Source organism: Protobothrops mucrosquamatus, unplaced genomic scaffold (genome assembly GCF_001527695.2).
Source record: "Protobothrops mucrosquamatus isolate PMUCROS unplaced genomic scaffold, P.Mucros_1.0 scaffold2291, whole genome shotgun sequence".
Classification (NCBI taxonomy): domain Eukaryota; kingdom Metazoa; phylum Chordata; class Lepidosauria; order Squamata; family Viperidae; genus Protobothrops; species Protobothrops mucrosquamatus.
Window position 1 is genome coordinate 111598 of NW_015388377.1, and position 17417 is coordinate 129014.

General features: G+C 46.2%; 1 protein-coding gene across 1 annotated transcript in view; it reads left to right on the forward strand.

The window, feature by feature from the left end:
* The first annotated feature begins 623 nt into the window (after window positions 1-623).
* Window positions 624-17417, forward strand: part of LOC107295300 (nucleolar transcription factor 1) — a 28314-nt gene continuing 11520 nt past the window's right edge. Inside the window, exons 1-8 of the mRNA XM_015824609.1 lie at window positions 624-680; window positions 2165-2320; window positions 2807-2917; window positions 3600-3688; window positions 4663-4852; window positions 5118-5165; window positions 8544-8612; window positions 10195-10320. Of these exons, the coding sequence (XP_015680095.1) occupies window positions 624-680; window positions 2165-2320; window positions 2807-2917; window positions 3600-3688; window positions 4663-4852; window positions 5118-5165; window positions 8544-8612; window positions 10195-10320 (846 nt within the window). The remainder of the gene's footprint in view (window positions 681-2164; window positions 2321-2806; window positions 2918-3599; window positions 3689-4662; window positions 4853-5117; window positions 5166-8543; window positions 8613-10194; window positions 10321-17417) is intronic.

Consider the following 17417-nt stretch of genomic DNA (forward strand, 5'->3'; position numbering starts at 1 on the left):
GGCTGGGCGGGGCTGTTGGTGCCGGAGGTGAGTGGAAAAGACACACACACACACCCCGAAAATAAGACCTGGTGCCTCTTTTGGAGGCAAAAAAAAAAAAAAAGACCTGGTCTTATTTTCAGGGAAACACAGTAGTACCATATTTATAATACCTTGGTAAGACCACACTTGGAATATTGCAACCAGTTTTGGTCGCCACAGTATAAAACAGATTTTGAGAATGATGGCAAATACATGTGTCCCAGGATAATGTTGCAGAATCCAATCTGGGTCGGTCACCGGGACCACAGGTTTTGTCTTCTGAGCTTTCAGACTCATGCTGGAGCCCATCTTCAGGGAACTTCTCTCCAGCAGAGTGTGTGCTGTTCTGTGTGTGGTATTTAAAGTGCCTGTTGTATGTGGCTTTTTAGATATTGATTGGGGTGTGTTGATGTTGAGACTCTTGATGTTGAGATTCTGGAAAGAGTGCAGAGAAGAGCAACAAAGATGATTGCAGGCTGGAGGCTAAAGCATATGAATAACTGTGTCAGATCTGCCATCACACTGCTTCATCCCTGCCTCGCTTTGATGGCAACCTGCCATAAAATATGGGGAAGGGGGATGGAGGGATATAGGGAGGGGGGATGACAGGAACCAGAAGTGCCAACCAGAGACAACGGTTGAACAATCGAAGGACACAGGCATGGGAAAGGAATGCGAACGCCCATCAAAGAGGCACCAAACTTTGGGAACTGTTACCAAAACAACTAATTTGAACCTCATTGGACACTAACAAGATGACCCGGGGGGAGGGCTTGGGAGAAAGGGAAAATTACCGGGTTTATGCGGGAATCCTCAGATCTCCCCTCCTTCCGCCGCGCCCTAAAGACATGGCTCTTCCAACAAGCGGGATTGGCCTAGGGGAATTTTTAGTGGGGTTTTAAGAGTAATTTTAATTGACATAGGCCACAGTAAATATTTCTTTTTAATTAGGTTTTAAACTGGGTATTTTTATTGTTGTATCTGTTTTATAAGGCTGTCAGCCGCCCTGAGTCCGTAAGGAGAAGGGCGGGATAAAAATTAAATAAATAAATAAATAAATAAATAAAAAAAATCTGGCTTTGCTTACACTGTAACTACTTGGCTTTAGTAAAAGTATACCTTTCACTACAAGTGGAGTCGAGGGTCTTTCTTTCCTTAATGCCCAAGCTGGGACAGGCCTGACAGATTGCAGGAATTGGGTATTTCTAGTCTCATGAAAAGAAGAACTAGGGGTGGCATGATAGCAGTGTTCCAATATTTGAGGGGCTGCCACAAACAGGAGGGGGTCAACTTATTTTTCAAAGCAACCAGAAGGCAAGACAAGAAACAATGGATGGAAACTAAGCAAGGAGAGAAGCAACCTAGAACTAAAGAGAATTTTCCTGACAGTGAGAACAATTAACCAGCGGAATGTCTTGCCTCCAGAAGTTGTAGGTGCTCCATCACTGGAGGTTTTTAAGAAGAGATTGAACAGCCATTTGTCTGAAATGGTATAGGGTCTCCTGCCTGAGCAGGGGATTGGACTAGAAGACCTCTAAGGTCCCTTCCAACGCTGTTATTCTGTTAAAAAATGTTTTATCTTCCTTGAAATCTACTGGATCATAAAAAAAAGGTTCATTCTTTTTCCCAACTACCACTCCAGAAGAGGACTTGTTGTCTTGCAGAGAACGTATTTTTTGTTAGTGCTATTGGCAGCCTTGGGCAAGCAAAATATTCTCAATTTGAATAGAGCAGTAGCATTTACCTAATTTTGTGGAAATGTATCTGTATTAAATTGTCTTTTATAGATTCAGTTGTATCATATGAATTTTAGGCATTATTGGGTTAATACATAGTTTATATGGAGAAATTGGGCAAATCTTTTAGGCCCTAGTGCTGCTTGGTGTAAATGAAGTGTGTACTGTGAACAATGTAGCAATATCCTTCCAGAATAGTGAGCCATGGTAAATGAACCAAATCATCTTCTGTTTTCTCATTTTGGAACTTGCTTAAGATACTTAATCCCAGGGTTCTACATAACCTTTTTTCAGAGCTTAATTGCATTGGGGTTCAGTCAGCCAATGTTTCGTTCTTTCTTTTTGGCTAGCCAGTAAATCTTGATTAACTCATAGATTTCAACCATACTTGCTCTTTGCTCATCTAGGCCAAGTATAAGGCTCGCGTGTCTGCCCTAAAAGCTCAGACAGAGAAAAAACATGGTTCTGACAAGGAAGATCGTGGTAAACTTCCTGAGTCACCCAAGACTGCTGAGGAGATCTGGCAGCAAAGTATTATTGGCGATTATCTTGCCCGCTTTAAGGTAAAGTGAGAAAATATCAGAAATACCAGAAAGAACTTTCTGGGAGGAAATTGGGGCTGGGGGCTGGGCAGGGACTTGAAGACAAAAGGTTAAGCCATGAAATTAGGTGGAGAGAGAAGGAAGTAAATGTGCTAAGTGAGTATGTTGGTACTGTAAAGGGAAAGACATGCATTCTACCTTCTTTTTGAAATGGTTGGAAGTGCATCTTTGGAATGATTTTGCACTTTATGGAGCCGTGGTGGCACAGTGGTTAGAATGCAGTATTGCACGCTAACTTTGCCCACTGCCAGGAGTTGGATCCTGACCGGCTCAAGGTTGACTCAGCCTTCCATCCTTCCGAGGTCAGTAAAATGAGGACCCAGATTGTTGGGGGCAATATGCTTACTCTGTAAACTGCTTAGAGAGTGCTGTAAAGCACTATGAAGCGGTATGTAACTCTAAGTGCTAGTGCTATAAAGTCTGATAATACTCTTTCTTTTATCTCAGAATGACAGGGGAAAAGCACTAAAAGCCATGGAAACTACCTGGAATAATATGGAGAAAAAAGAGAAACTTATGTGGATCAAGAAAGCAGCAGAAGATCAAAAACGATATGAGGTTGGCATTAATTACACTCTATTAGAGCAAGCATGTAGGGTTTCCGTAGGAATGTAGGAAACTGGACAGAGTTGGGATGCTCCGTATTTGGGGACCTAGGAAATATGCCCTCTGGAACAACATTTCCCCTGAGATCTGTCTGGCCCGCACCCTCACCTTATTTGAAACAGCCCTTAAAATCGGTATTCCCCCAGATTTCAGATTAGACTGTAAAATGTTCCACGTGCTATATAGATTTTACAATAGGTCGTCTGTATTCTAGACACTTGTAGTTTTTGACTTGTATCATTTTTAGTATGGATTTATTATTGTACAGTGCCTAGAGTTTTTGTGGAAATTAGCAATAAATAAATTTAATAAATTAGACATAGAACAAGAATCTCTGTCTTCATTTAAAAAAAACCAATCAGGTTTCTAGCTGCAGGCAAATATGCTTGAAAGTACATTGAAAATATTCCTGTTGACAATATACAGGTCCTTGAAATGGCTGAATAAGATTAGACATTGCCTACCCAAAGTGTCAGATTGTTTATTTGACCCACAATTTTAGTTGTTAGTATTGCGCTTTAAAAATTTCTAGGTTTCATGGTTGTTAAGTAGACCTAACTGCTCATTCCTCAATAAAAACTCAAATAGGGAAATGGGAAAGGGTAGACTTTTATCCTCCCTTTCCTTTTTGTAGCGAGAACTGAGTGAGATGAGGACATCACCATGTTCAACAAGTGTCTCCAAGAAGATGAAATTTCAGGGTGAACCGAAGAAACCCCCTATGTAAGTGTTGGCTTATTAGGATGCAGGAATGTGGGGTTGTCTGTTTGAATTCAGAAGTACCTTTATGGCTTGGCTGCTTAGTATGTGTAGCTCTCACATTTGGGGGTGGAGTAAGCTTTTTCCTATTGTTTTGTTTTATTTACAAGATACACAGGGTGCTAATAGGAGGAGGAAGGAATATTTGATATTTTCGCCACTTGGAGTTATAAAGTAATAAATGTGTGATAAAAATCTAATAAATAAATTCAGTAAACTTCTCAAAGCATTTTTCCAAAACAACTTTTAAAAAAACCTTAAAAAGCTAAATATTAAAGTTAAGATACATGGTATGCATACACACTACCCCACCACCCCACACACTCATACAACCCAGCAAAACAGCAGAATAAAAGGGCATAACTTTACAAAAATTTAGAAAAGCAAAATTAGAATTTGTGATCTCATGAAACTTCTCAGTTTCTTTCATGAGACATAAGAAAAAACTTGTTTAAACAGGTGTCTGGAAACAGGCGTCTGGAAATTGTTGAAAAATACTGTTGCTTCTCACTTTACCTTCCTGTTGCTTATTTGGGTTTCTCTCTAAGCTGGGTGGGAAAAGATATTTTGCTGGAGAGTCCTTGAAAAGGAGGTATGTAAGGACTTGTGGGAGATGGGCACATGGAGATTTTTTACACGTTTCTTTTGTGGGACTCATGCCATTCATTCTTAAGTGGCAGGGAATGAGGCAGATAAGAAACAGATGTTGCTTAGTTAACTAGTTAACTAAACTTGTCATTATAACAATGAGTCCAGCCACTAATTATCCACATGGCTTCATTTTTTCATCTACAAAGCCCTACCTTTGATAACTTTGTTAATGAGTCTAGAGTGTGATTGCCAGAAATATCTCCCAGTGTTAATTCCCATATAAGAAATTGTTGACATTGGAAGAGAAGTTAGAGTAATAGACAATTTTCCTGACTTGTGTGTATCAGGAATGGATATCAGAAATTTTCTCAGGAGCTGCTTTCAAATGGTGAACTCAACCACCTTCCTCTGAAGGAGCGGATGGTAGAGATTGGGAGCCGCTGGCAACGGATCTCTCAGAACCAAAAGGATCAGTATAAAAAGTTGGCCGAAGAACAACAGAAACAGTACAAAGTGCATCTGGATATGTGGCTCAAGGTGAGCTGTGAACTGGAGAAGAGAGGAGGGCAGGTAACAGCTCCTTGATAAGTTACAATAAAATACAGATGCAGTAAAAAGCCACTGAGAAATTAAATGAAGTCCTTCCTTCTAGCTTCTGCGTGAAATACTGTTCTCCTTTATCAGTGACACACAGTTGTGGGTCCTTTGTGACCTTTAATTCAGATTTCTCAAGTCTCATTAGTCCTCAACTGTCCTGCTTCACTGATCAGCTTTTAATCTTGTATTTCCATTTTCTCTACAGACCTTGTCACCACAAGAGAGAGCTGCCTACAAAGAGCATACCTCCAGTGTTAGTGTCTTGCAAGTATTTGTGTAGGGAGATTGCATATCTGTTGGTCTGAAAAGGATGTTTCTTGAGGTTTATGCTTGAAATGGAGTGTAGCTTGGAAAGGGCTGGAGCTCTGAAAGGAAGGTGGCATTTGCCTGCCAGGCATTTCATATCAGGGTCCATGTTGTGCAGTAGGTTCTTCATATTAATATAACATGAGGTGAATGTTTTTAGAGTTAATAGAGATTTGGGCTTATGACATGCTGTTTTCAGGGATAGCAATACTGAAGTGGCTACTAACTGCAGCAGAACACAAACAGAGGTGACAGGTTGACCATGCACCTTCATCCACTTCCAACTTTTTAGTCCCAAGTATGTGTGCTCATGGCTGGCTGGCAGTGAAAATGAAATTAAAACATAGTGCCTTTTCTTTAGCATTTCAATTGCACCAAACATTCATGCTGAAGATAAAGATGAAATCTTGTTGGACAACAAATAAATTACCCAGTCATTCCAGTTATATATATGCTTAGTTAACCTTTTCCAAACTGATGTCTTCTAGAGATTCTAGAGCAGTGGTTCTCAACCTTCCTAATGCCGCAACCCTTTAATACAGTTCCTCATGTTGTGGTGACCCCCAACCCCCCATCCAGCTGGCCAGGGAGAGGGGGCAGGAAGGCTGCTCCGCCCAGCCTGGTTGGAGAAGCACCCAGGCGGGCAGAGGGAGAGAGAGAGAGAGAGAGAGAGCCAAGAGGGCAACAGCGCCGGCAGAGCTTAGTTCAGCCTCCTCCGCGGAAAGGGCCACGAAGCAGCGCAGCCTCCCTTAGGACAGGGGTAGGCAACCCAAAACACTCAAAGAGCCACTTGGACACGTTTCCCACCGAAAACAAAACACTGGGAGCCGCAAAACCCTTTTGATATCTAAAATGAAGATAACACTGCATATATCCTTTTTTACCTTTAATGTATGTATGTATGTATGTATGTATGTATCTGTGTTTGTGTGTGTATATATAAAATAAAGGTAAAAAAGGATATATGCAGTGTTATCTTTATTTTAGATGTCAAAATGGTCTCTCTCTGTCTCTTTCTTTTCTCTCTTTCCTTTCTCTTTCCTCTCTCCCCTCCCTCTTTCCTCTTTTTCTCTCTTTCCTCTCCCTTTCTCTTTCTCTTTCCTCTTTCTCTTTCCTCTCCCACTTTCTCTCTCTCCCTCTTTCCTCTCTTTTTCTCTTTCCTCTCCCCCTCTTTCTCCTTTTCTCTCCCCTTCTTTCTCTTTTTTCTCTCTTTCTCTCTTTCCTCTCCCTCTTTCTCTCTTTCTCTCTCTCTTTCCTCTCTCTTTCTCTTTCCTCTCTCTCTCTTCTCTCTTTTCTCTCTCTCTTTCCTCCCTCTTTCTCTTTCTCTTTCCTCTCTCTTTCTCTTTCCTCTCTCTCTCTTCTCTCTCTCTTTTCTCTCTCTTTCCTCCCTCTTTCTCTTTCTCTTTCCTCTCTCTTTTCCTGTTTCTCTCTTTCCTCTCTCTCTCTTTCTCTTTCCTCTTTCTTTCCTCTCTTTTTCCTCTCGCTCTCTTCTCTTTCTCTCTTCCCCCTCTCTCTCTTCTCTCTCTCCCTCTTTCCTCTCTCTTTCCCTCTTGCCTCTCTTTTTCTCTTTCCTCTCCTCCTCTTTCTCTCTTTCCTCTCTCTTTCTCTCTTTCCTCTCCCTCTTTCTCTCTTTCTCTCTCTTTCCTCTTTCCTCTTTCTCTTTCTCTCTTTCCTCTTTCTCTTTCTCTTTCCTCTCTTCCTCTTTCTCTGTTTCCTCCCTCCCTCTTTCTCTCTCTTTCCTTTCTCTTTCTCTCTTTCCTCTCTCTTTTCCTCTGTTTCTCTCTCTTTCCTCTCTCTCTCTCTCTCTCTCTTACGGGAGCATCGTCGGGGGTCCCCGCCACCCCCGGCTCAGCCTCCGCTGCGTCCTCAGCTGAACGAGCGGGGAGGGGGAGCAGGACGGGAGGCAGCGGCTCCGGTGGCNCGGGACTCCGTGCTGCCTGGCCTCGCCCTCCGCCCATCGATGGAGCCACGGTGGGGGCTGGTGCCGCATGGCCCCTGCCAGCCCCTCCGCCAGCCCGGCTGCTCCCCCCAGGTACCCCTCTTGCCCGGGCGCTCGCCCGAGGTGCCCAGGGGGCACCAGGAGGAAGAAGGAGAGGAGGAGGGCGAGGAAACCACTGCCGCCGCTCCAGCCAGGACTCCGCGCTGCCCAGCCTCACCCTTCGCCCATCCGATGGAGCCGCAGTGGGGGCTGGTGCCGCGCGGCCCCTGCCAGCCCCTCCGCCAGCCTGGCTGCTCCCCCCCAGGCACCCCTCGTGTCCCGGCGCCCGCCCGAGCCGCCTGGGGGGCAGCAGGAGGAAGAGGGGGAGGAGGAAGAGGAGGGCAAGGAGATAGAGGAGTGGTGTCTTGGTTCCTAAGACCATCGGAAATATGTGTTTTCCGATGGTCTTAGGCGACCCCTGTGAAAGGGTCGTTCGACCCCCCCAAAGGGGTCGCGACCCACAGGTTGAGAACCGCTGTTCTAGAGGATAGCTTCCATCATCTGCAGAAATGCAGTCAAGTTAGGGAAGACCAAGTTAGCTAGTATATATGCTGGCTGCCTTTCATCTGGATGCTCACCACGGGGTACTACATCAGGGTAGGATAAAAGTTTGCAAAAACTACTGTACAGAGGTTATAATGCAAGAAAATGTGGTCTGGGCACAACTGTTTAGAAATTGCTGACTTGATAACCCAAATGAAAGGAGCAGATGTGTGGTCAATTTCCAGATATTCAAAATCAAGTTCAAGGGAAATTGGTGGTAGTGGTATGTTAGGAGTGGGCAATTTTTGTGACCTTGAGATCCTATTTTTGTGGCTCTTACAAACCCCTTCTGACCCTTACTCCTGAGATCTGGTTGTAAAATTCCATGCCATTTGGGGATGGAAAACAGGTAAAAACTGTTAAGATATACCCCAAAGTATACATATCACTATGCTAAAAGCAAAGAAAACCACCAAAATCCCTCTTGCCCAGAAGCAATCCCAATCACTTTGCAGCCCTTAGTCTGCCCCAAAGTATTAAAAGTAATTCTTGGTGCGCCCTGCAGTAAAGAATAAGTGTGAGGCTACTGGAGATTAAGGAGAACTCTCTATGTGTACATTATCCTTGGGTGGAAGGGCCACATTAGTTTTGTCTTCAAGGCCTTATCATTGTATCGATTTTGGCATCAGATTCTACAGTGCCATATGTTCAAGGGTATGTTTTAGGGCCACAGGCTGTAATTCAGTAAGGATGAAAAATGTAGCCAAGGGAAATTGTGCCTCCTTTACACTCTGATTTGTAGAAAGGAATGCAGCTGTCTCCCATGTTGATTGTCTCTCTTACCTTTCACTTCTTTCTCATCAGAAACGTAAGAATATGGGGAAGATGCGAGGCCCAAATCCTAAAATAAAACCTTTAATGCAGTCCAAGTCAGTAAGTATTTTAACAGTGCCACTTCTATGTTATACAGCTAAAATTGCCTGGTGAAAAAGTCCAAACAGAAAATGTTATTCCTAGGGTCAGCTGATATTTTTAAACTAGTAACTGAATCTTGGAAATACTGTAAAATCCAGAAACTCTGTACCCAGCACTTGGTTTTGGGGTTTTTTTTCCCAGCAGGAATGAGAGCAGAACAATGTTTCTGCAGCTGATGGATCTTCTGGCCAATCCTAGTCCCAGGGTCCTTAGGACCCAAGATGAACTTCCTTTTTACCTTTTCTCTTAAACAGAGATACAAGTCTTCTAGAAGTACAGGTAGTCCTCAACTTACAACGACATTTGAGCCCAAAATTTATGTTGTTAAGTGAGAAATTTGTTAAGTGAGTTTGCTCTATTTTACGACTTTTCTCACCACATTTGTTAAGTGAATCACTGCAGTTCTTAAATTAGTAACACAGTTGTTAAATGAATCTGGTTTCCCCATTGACTTTGCTTGTCAGAAGGTCGCAAAAGGGGATCACATGACTCCGAGACACTACAACCATCATAAATGTGAGTCAGTTGTCAAGCATCCGAATGTAAATCATGGTACCATGGGGATGCTGCAATGGTCATAAGTGTGAAAAATGGTCATAAGTCACTTTTTTCAGTGCTGTTGTAACTTTGAACGGTTACTAAATGAACTGTTGTAAGTCAAGGACTACCTGTATGCAATATTCAGATCCAAAGTGGGAACATTGCTTCAGATCTGGAGGTGTCCTTGCTGAACTGTGTTTTCTCCTGAGCTTTCAATGAAGGTGTGCAGTCCCAGGAAAATAAGTGTTTCTAAAGAAGGCAGTGATAGGCCTGTGTCTAATGGTTGTACCTATTTGCTACCTCCAGAACCAGAGAGCCAGTTTGGTCTAGTGTTTGACGCACCAGGCTAGAAAGCAGGAGACTGTGAGTTCAAGTTCCACCTTAGCCTTGAAAGCCAGCTGGGTGACTTTGGGCCAGTCACTCTCAGCCCAACCCACCTCACAGGGTTGTTGTGGGGACAATAGGAGGAGGAAGGTGTGTTGGATATGTTCACCTTGAGTTATTTGTAAAAATAAAGGGATACAAGCAAACAAATAAATATAAATAACTCAAACCCATATTTTCTTGGGATAAGGCAGCTATTAGGCAAGCCCAAGAAAAGGTGTGGCACACCAGATCCAAAGCACCTTTCCCATTTTGGATCTTATTATTACAACACTTCTAAATTTTCCCAATAGCTCTCTTACTGCCAATCAGTAATAAGGGAGGAATTGTTCTCCATTGCAGCCATAGGACAATGATATTATTTGGTAAGCATCTTGGAATGCTTGCATGCTTACTTAAATCAAATTAAGGTGGAGCTGCACATAACTGGCACAATGTACAACCGTATTTCCAAGCTCAGTTATGATTGTAAGTCAAGGACTACATGTAAGGCATTATATTTTAGAACTGGGAATATGTTTGGCTGCTTTAGATTTAATTCATTGTAGTCCTCATAAGTACCTGCCATTCGGCTGATAACATGTTTATTTTTTAATCTACTTCTCTATATCCACAGGACTCTGAGGAAGATGATGAAGATGATGATGAAGAGGAAGATGAGGAAGACAATGGTGACTCCTCTGAGGAGGGAGAAGATTCTTCAGATTCAAGTAGTGAAGAGGAGAGTGAAGATGGGGAAGAGGTAAGACTCTGCTTATCCCCAAGAGCTTTAGATAATCTGGGCTCCTCTAAAGTTGCTTGACATGGTTTCCTTCTCTCAGGATACAGCAGTTTCCTATTTCCAACAAAGCATCTCAGCACTGGAAATTTCTTTTAAGCACCTCTTAGTTACAGCTGTCTTTTCAACTGAAATATTCCAGAAAGCCACAGTTAAGGATATTTTTTTTTTTAAAAAAGGGGGGGGTGTTGAAAGACATTTTACAGATACTCCGTAACAACCTTATCTACAGACGTGAACAACCAGACCCACACATGTAGAGTTCGAACTACTACTTTATTCTCTGGCATAATACAGGAATCTCCCCAGAGTGGCAGCTTTCACCTGGGAAAGACTAGATAAGGCTCAAAGGCATTTCGGGGGGTGTCAGACCTTGCCCTCTTGTGTTTACATAGTGAGTCCAGGCTAATTCCCTGCTTGAACCCTTCTCCCAACTGGGACAGTTGCTCTCCAACATCACTCCCCACCCCACAACAGCCCCCTCCCACTGCCATGTTGTCTTCATTGTCTGAGTTCTCACGAGAGCTTGGGGGGGGGGAGCGAAGCCAGTTCAAAGGAATCCTCTGCCCCCGACTCTGAAGACTCCATTGCATCAGGTGGTGCGTTCTGCAAAATGTCTAGATTCTAGAAGGTCAGAAATGGATGGTTGGGCCTCATCAGCCACCATGTCCCCCTCCAGAGGGGCCCCTCTGCCAGGTTAACCCCTTCACGTACAGGTTCTTGGTCAGGCTCTGGTATGGGGCAGAGAGTTGGGAGTTTGGAAGGCCTTGACTTGTCTGGGAAATGCTGGGAAATGCTGCATCAAGTCAGGATTTTCCCAGGAACATTCTGACTCTGGGTAACTCCTCCAATGGATTAAGTACTGCAGGCCTATACCCCTTCTCCTAGACTCCAAAATTTCTTCAACTTCATACTCCTCACCTTACACTATCACTGATGGTGGCAGCAAGTGCTGTGAGTGTAAAGGGCTAGGAGAGGCTTCTTTTAATATTCTATGCAGTGTCTTGACCCCCCCCCCCCCACACACACATACACACACCGCTGTCTGGTTATCATGGCAGAACTGCAAAACTTCTCTTAAAGGCCCTGGCACCACTATTCTGCCTTTGTGCTGCAAAGTCCCTTCCACCAAAAATGGGGATACAGTACCTGGTGGGGTTCCCGATGCAGGTCATCTATCCAGCCCCATGAGAATGGATTGAGTGGTTGCTATGCTTTTATTATGGCAGATAAGTCCTGGGGCATGCATGCGACTTCCAACACCTCAGTAGCTGCTTGCGTGAGGACTTGTTGAAAATTAGAAGGCTGTAAAATGCTTGTAGTGACTGGGGCTTGCTGCGCTTACAAGTACTCAGGCTTATGGGATATTGCATCTGGCATCAAATTGTTCAAGCCTGGTATATAGGTAATGTAAAAGTCAAAGTGAGAGAAAAATTCACTCAATCTCACTTGTCTTGGGGAAAGTGGCTTAGTTGTCTGCAGCATTTCCAGATTCTTACGGTCAGTATGGACTTCAGTGGGGTAACATGCCCCTTCCAAGAAATGTCTCCATTGATTTTTACTGTTAACAGTTCTTTGTTTAAAATGTCATAGTTTCTTTCTGGGGAAGTCAGTGTCTGGAGTAAAAGGCACAAGGCAAAAGACAGCCTCCTCCCCTGATCTTCTGCAAAAGTACTGCGCTGATAGCTACATTTAGAGGCATCAATCTGGACAATAAATCTCTTGGAAGGTTCGGGATGTTGGCTGTTGGGCAAAGAGCTGTTTTAACTCTTTGAATGAAACCTGCTGTTTCCATCCAAGCAAATTTCACTCCCTTTTTTAACAACTGAGTTAAAGGTTTAACTTTATGTGCAAAGTTTGGAACAAACTTTCTGTAAAAGTTCACAAAGCCTAGGAAACTCTGACCATCCTTTGTGTTACAGGGGGCTTGCCATAAGAGCACTACATGGACTTTCTGGAGATACATTTGGATTCTATCTGTGGAAATGCAGTAACCCAAGAAATCTTAACTGCTTTAAGTCAAACACATACTTCTCTAATTGTAGGAGAGAGACTGGCAGAGCCAAGGGGAGGAGTTTAGAGTCTCTACACAGTCGCAAGAGAAAAAAGGCCAACCTCCCTTGAATGCGGTTGAACCTTGTATAGTTTGACCCAGATGCAAAGTTTCACAAGATTCCTGCACATAGGCTTGAGCAATATATCAGTAATTTTGAATCCTTCACTTGGGAACCTGGTTCTTTGCATCTTACGCTAATTTAACAAAGAGGTGATTTTTCTCATAACCTCTTTAAGACCTTTCGCACATGGTGGTCATGCAGATTCTCGACTTCAGTGTAGATTAGGATGTGATCCAAAGAAATCACCACAAATTTGTCAATTATTTTAGAAAACAATGATTCATAAATCTAGAAAACACAGCTCCACAATTTACTAACCCAAATGGCATCATGGTGTATTTGAATTTGTCATACCTAGTGTTGAATGCCATCAAAAATTCATGGCCCTCATTGACTCTGAAAAGGTTATATGTATTTCAATGGTCCAGTTTGGTAAATAGGCACACACACTGCAATCTATCCAATAAGTCCAATATGAGTGGTAGTGGGTAATGGTCTCTCACTGTAATGGCATGAAGGGCTTTGTAGACGTGGACAGTTCTCATTGGGACCTCAACGCTTGGGTCTTCCTTCTTAGTGTTATGGCCCCATTGGATCCCGGTTTGGAGGAGGAGTTGGAACCGGGACCATCCTATGAGGATGGCATGTCTCCCCTGGAATGTCTGGAGAGTCCAGGGGCCAAAGGACGATGCTGTCCCATGTTCCACCAGCATTGGGGGAGGTGGTCAACCAGACGGGGAGCTGCGTGCCCTCACAAACGCAGGGGAGGATCAGCTGCAGAGAGGCAGTAATGATGAGAGGCAGCAGATCCCCTCTGATGAGGAACAGCTGCCTCCCCCACTCAGTCCAAGGGCATGAAGAGTGGATGCAAGTTCAAAGGAGGTCTGTGAGGCTGCTAGCAAGGAGGCCAACCCTCTCCTCCTCACAAGGAACACCTGGCTTGAGCTGATTTAATCAGAGGCTGGGGAAGGGTATCTTCATCGGGAACAATTGTTTTGCTTCAGCACACACTTCCCCGCCCTTTGCAAACTCTGCTTTAGATCATGTTTCTGCCCTGTGGACTCTGACCTTACTTCTGGACTATGGACCTTGCATCTTGTTTATAACTGTCGAACCTTGCCTTGTAGACTTTGCACCTTGTTTTTAGACTAACGATTCCTCCTTGCCTTGTGAATCAGCTCTGATGACTATTGGCTTTAGTTTGTGGAACTGTGTTGCACTGACTGTGGGGGGCTGCCTTTGGGAAAGTTTGGGGTGGAGCTTTACCAGCTGTTGTAGGGCTACTTGTGGATAGCAGAGCAATAAAGGACTTTATTGAAGCCTGCATCTGCCTAGGGAGAGGAGGCAGAGTCAGCGCAGGGAGACCTGACTACTCGGGAGGAAGGCACAACACCCCTCCTCACAAGGATCACCTGGAGAGTACCATTTAAGGAGATGCTGTGAGGAGGGGCTTTTGTCGGGAACAAGTGCTGTATTTTGTGTGTTGTATTTCGCGGCAACACTCTCCACAGCTCCCAGAAGAACTTTGCTCCAGAATCCTTGCTGTTGTGGACTCGTGTTTCATTCTTTGCCTTGACGTCTGTGGGCTAATGGCGACGTGGCTCTCGGCTGTGCCGAAAATGCCCCGTGGCGGTTCCGGATAAGTTTGACGGTTCGTTGGCTCAGTTCCCTGCATTTTTCGGACAACGCCAGTTATATATGAGCCTCCGGCCAGAGGACTTCCCCAATGACCGGGACAAAGTGGGGTTCATGATTAGCCTCCTGGTGGGGTCAGCGGCTTGATGGGCAACTCCCCTGCTGACTCAGCCCAACGCATTGCTTGATGACTATGCCGGGTTCTGCCGCCAGCTGCGCACCATGTTTGATGACCTGGTCAAGGCCCAGACGGCAAACCAGTGCCTGAGGGAGTTGCGGCAGGGGCGGCGGCCAGTCGCGGACTATATCAGCGACTTCTGGGTGGTCAGCCAGGACCTCCAGTGGAACGAGGCCGCCTTAATGGACCAGTTCCAGGAAGGCGTCTCATCCAAGTTGCTCGATGAGTTGGCCCACACCGATTGCCCCCCCGACGTTCCAGGAATTGACGCACTTGTGTTTACGGATTGATGCGTGGCAACGGGCACGATGACGGAGGGAGGTGTTTCCGGCACCTGCCAAGAAACCATCAGCGCCGGAATCGCCAGAAGAGCCCATGCAGTTGGGGGCCGCCCGACCATGCCTTACCCAAGCCGAGAAGGATCGACAGGGCCACAAAGGCCTTTGTACTGTAGCAGACAGTGCCATATGGTGGCCAAGTGTCCTGCTAAGGTGACCAAATCGGCAGGAAACAGGGCCCAGCCTAGAGGGCTCAGTAGGCCAGGCCTCAGCCTCCACAACCAACTCCCTCAAAACACCTCATGCTTACAGTGAGTGTGTCCAAGCCTGGTCAGAGAGACGTGGAGGTTCAGGCCATGGTGGACTCTGGGGCCGCTGCCAATTTCATACACTTGGACTTTGCCGCTCAAAGTGGGCCATTCCCCAGCAGCAGGTGACACTGCCAGTCTGACACTGTGATTGGGATCGGTGGTCGCCTCGACGAGACCCCTCCGCATGCGCATCGGGTCACATGTGGAGGAGTTAGCGTTCTATGTGGCCGCGGTGCCCCACTTTCCGTTGGTGCTTGGGCTGGAGTGGTTGCAGACCCATGATCCACAGATCATCTAGTCATCAGGGGTGGTGAAGTTTACCAGCTAGAAGAGTGCCGCTCACCACCTGCATACCTGCGCAGGGGGTGTGTTGGACAGTCCGGAATTAGATTTACCTGCGAAGTGGGACTATGCCATGTTCGGGGAGAAGGAGGCGGATAGGTTTCCTCTGCACTGACCCTATGACTGCCCAATCAATCTGGTGCCCGATGCCAAACTGCCGGTTGGGCGGATCTACTCACTCTTGGAACCGGAGTTGGTGGCCTTGAGGGACTTCATTGACAAGAACCTCCGGAAAGGGTTTATCCAGCCTTCTACCTCCCCACTGGCTGCACCAGTGCTCTTCGTGAAGAAGTCGGGGGAGCTCAGACTGTGCTGTGATAATCGCAAGTTGAATGCGATTACAGTACGGAACTGGTACCCGCTCATCCCCGAACTCATCAAGCGGCTCAGCCAGACCAAGATTTTTTACTAAGGTGGACCTGCAGGGAGCCTACAACATGGTCCGAGTTCGAGCCAGAGACGAGTGGAAGACGGCCTTCCGGACGCGCTATGGACACTTTGAATATATGTATATACGTGATGCTGTTTGGCTTGACCAATGCGCCCAGCGTTTTCATGCACTTTATACATGATGTGTTCAGGGACCTGCTGGATCAGTGTGTGGTTGTGTACCTCGACGACATCCTGATCTACTCGTCCTCCCCACGAGAGCACTGGAAACATGTTCGGCTAGTGTTGCAGCGCCTCCGTGAGAATCACCTCTTTTGCCAAGCGGAAGAAGTGCCAATTCATGCAAACCACTATCAAATTTCTGGGTCATTGCATCTCACCTGAAGGTGTGGAGATGGACTCGGAGAAAGTGGAGTCACTGCAGGAATGGCAGCCTCCACAGTGGGTGAAGGACATGCAGTGACTGTTGGGGTTCGCGAACTATTACCGCACGTTTGTTCCCTGCTTTGCTACCCTAACTTCTCCCCTTTCCAATCTGTTCGGTTGGGGCGCTGAGGAGCCAGGGGGCCTTCGATGCCATTAAGGCCGCCTTCACCTCCGAGCCCATCCTCAAGCATCCCGCTCACTTAAGGCCATTTGTGGTGGAGATGGATGCGTCAGATGTCGCCGTCGGGGCAATGTTCCTGCAGGCCTATGCCCCTGCAGGCACCTTGTTCCTGTGTGCCTATTATTCCCAGAAGCTGTCAGCGCTGGAGCAGAATTATACCATATGGGACAAGGAGCTTTTGGCAGTCAAAGTCGCCTTCGAGACATGGTGGCACCACTTGGAGGGGGCCCGCCACCAAGTTGAGGTTCGAACCAACCATCAGAACCTAGAGCACCTACGGACTGCCTGGATGCTGAACCAGCGACAGGTGCGATGGTCGCTGTTTTTCACAAGGTTCGACTTTCAGGTGACATATGTCCCTAGCGGGCAGAACCAGCACGCAGACGCGCTGTCCCGCAAGCCTGAGTTCACCCAAAAGGAGGACAAGATCATGCCCAGACCAGTTATCCCCTTGGAACAGTTCGCGGCCACCGAGGACCCTGTGGACCTAGGGGTCAGGATTCGTGTGGTGCAGTGACAGGATCCGTTCGTGGCAGCTCGTGAGTTGGGAGAAATGAGACCGTGTGGACTTAAATGGAGGACCTGTTGCATTTTAGAGACCGCCTCTACGTTCCTGGGGAACCCCTGCGTGGCATCATCCTGAGACAATGTCACAGCCCAGCAGCAGGCCACTTCGGGGTCTTCAAGATGTTGCACCTGGTCTCTCGTACATTCTGGTGGTTGCGACTCCGGCATGATGTGTCGGGGCATGTGGTGTGCGTGCAATGTCGGCAGGCCAAAATACGTCACCAGTGCGCCCCTTGGTCTGTTGCAGCCGTTGCCCATGCCAGAGAGACGTGGGGGGGGGCAGTCTCATTGGATTGCATTACGGATTTGCCCCCATCGAAGGATGCCACTAAGATACTGGTGGTCATGGAAATGCTCACGAAAATGGCCCATTTTATCCTGTGTGCGGTTCTCCCCACCTGTTCTATCCCAGCCTATTGCCGTCCTTGTTAGAGGCACAATTAGCTCATCCAGGTGTGAGCCTTCCGAATCTGACTCCTGCTCCTCACACAGCTGAGCTTCATCAGAAACACGACTGGAGGGGCCAGGCTCTTCATCAAGCCGTGAGTCTTGTAATTCATCAGAGCCTCCCTCTGACCCTGATGGCCCCTCAACGGCCTCCTCCACCTCCTCCTCAGATTCCTCAGACTCAGCTGT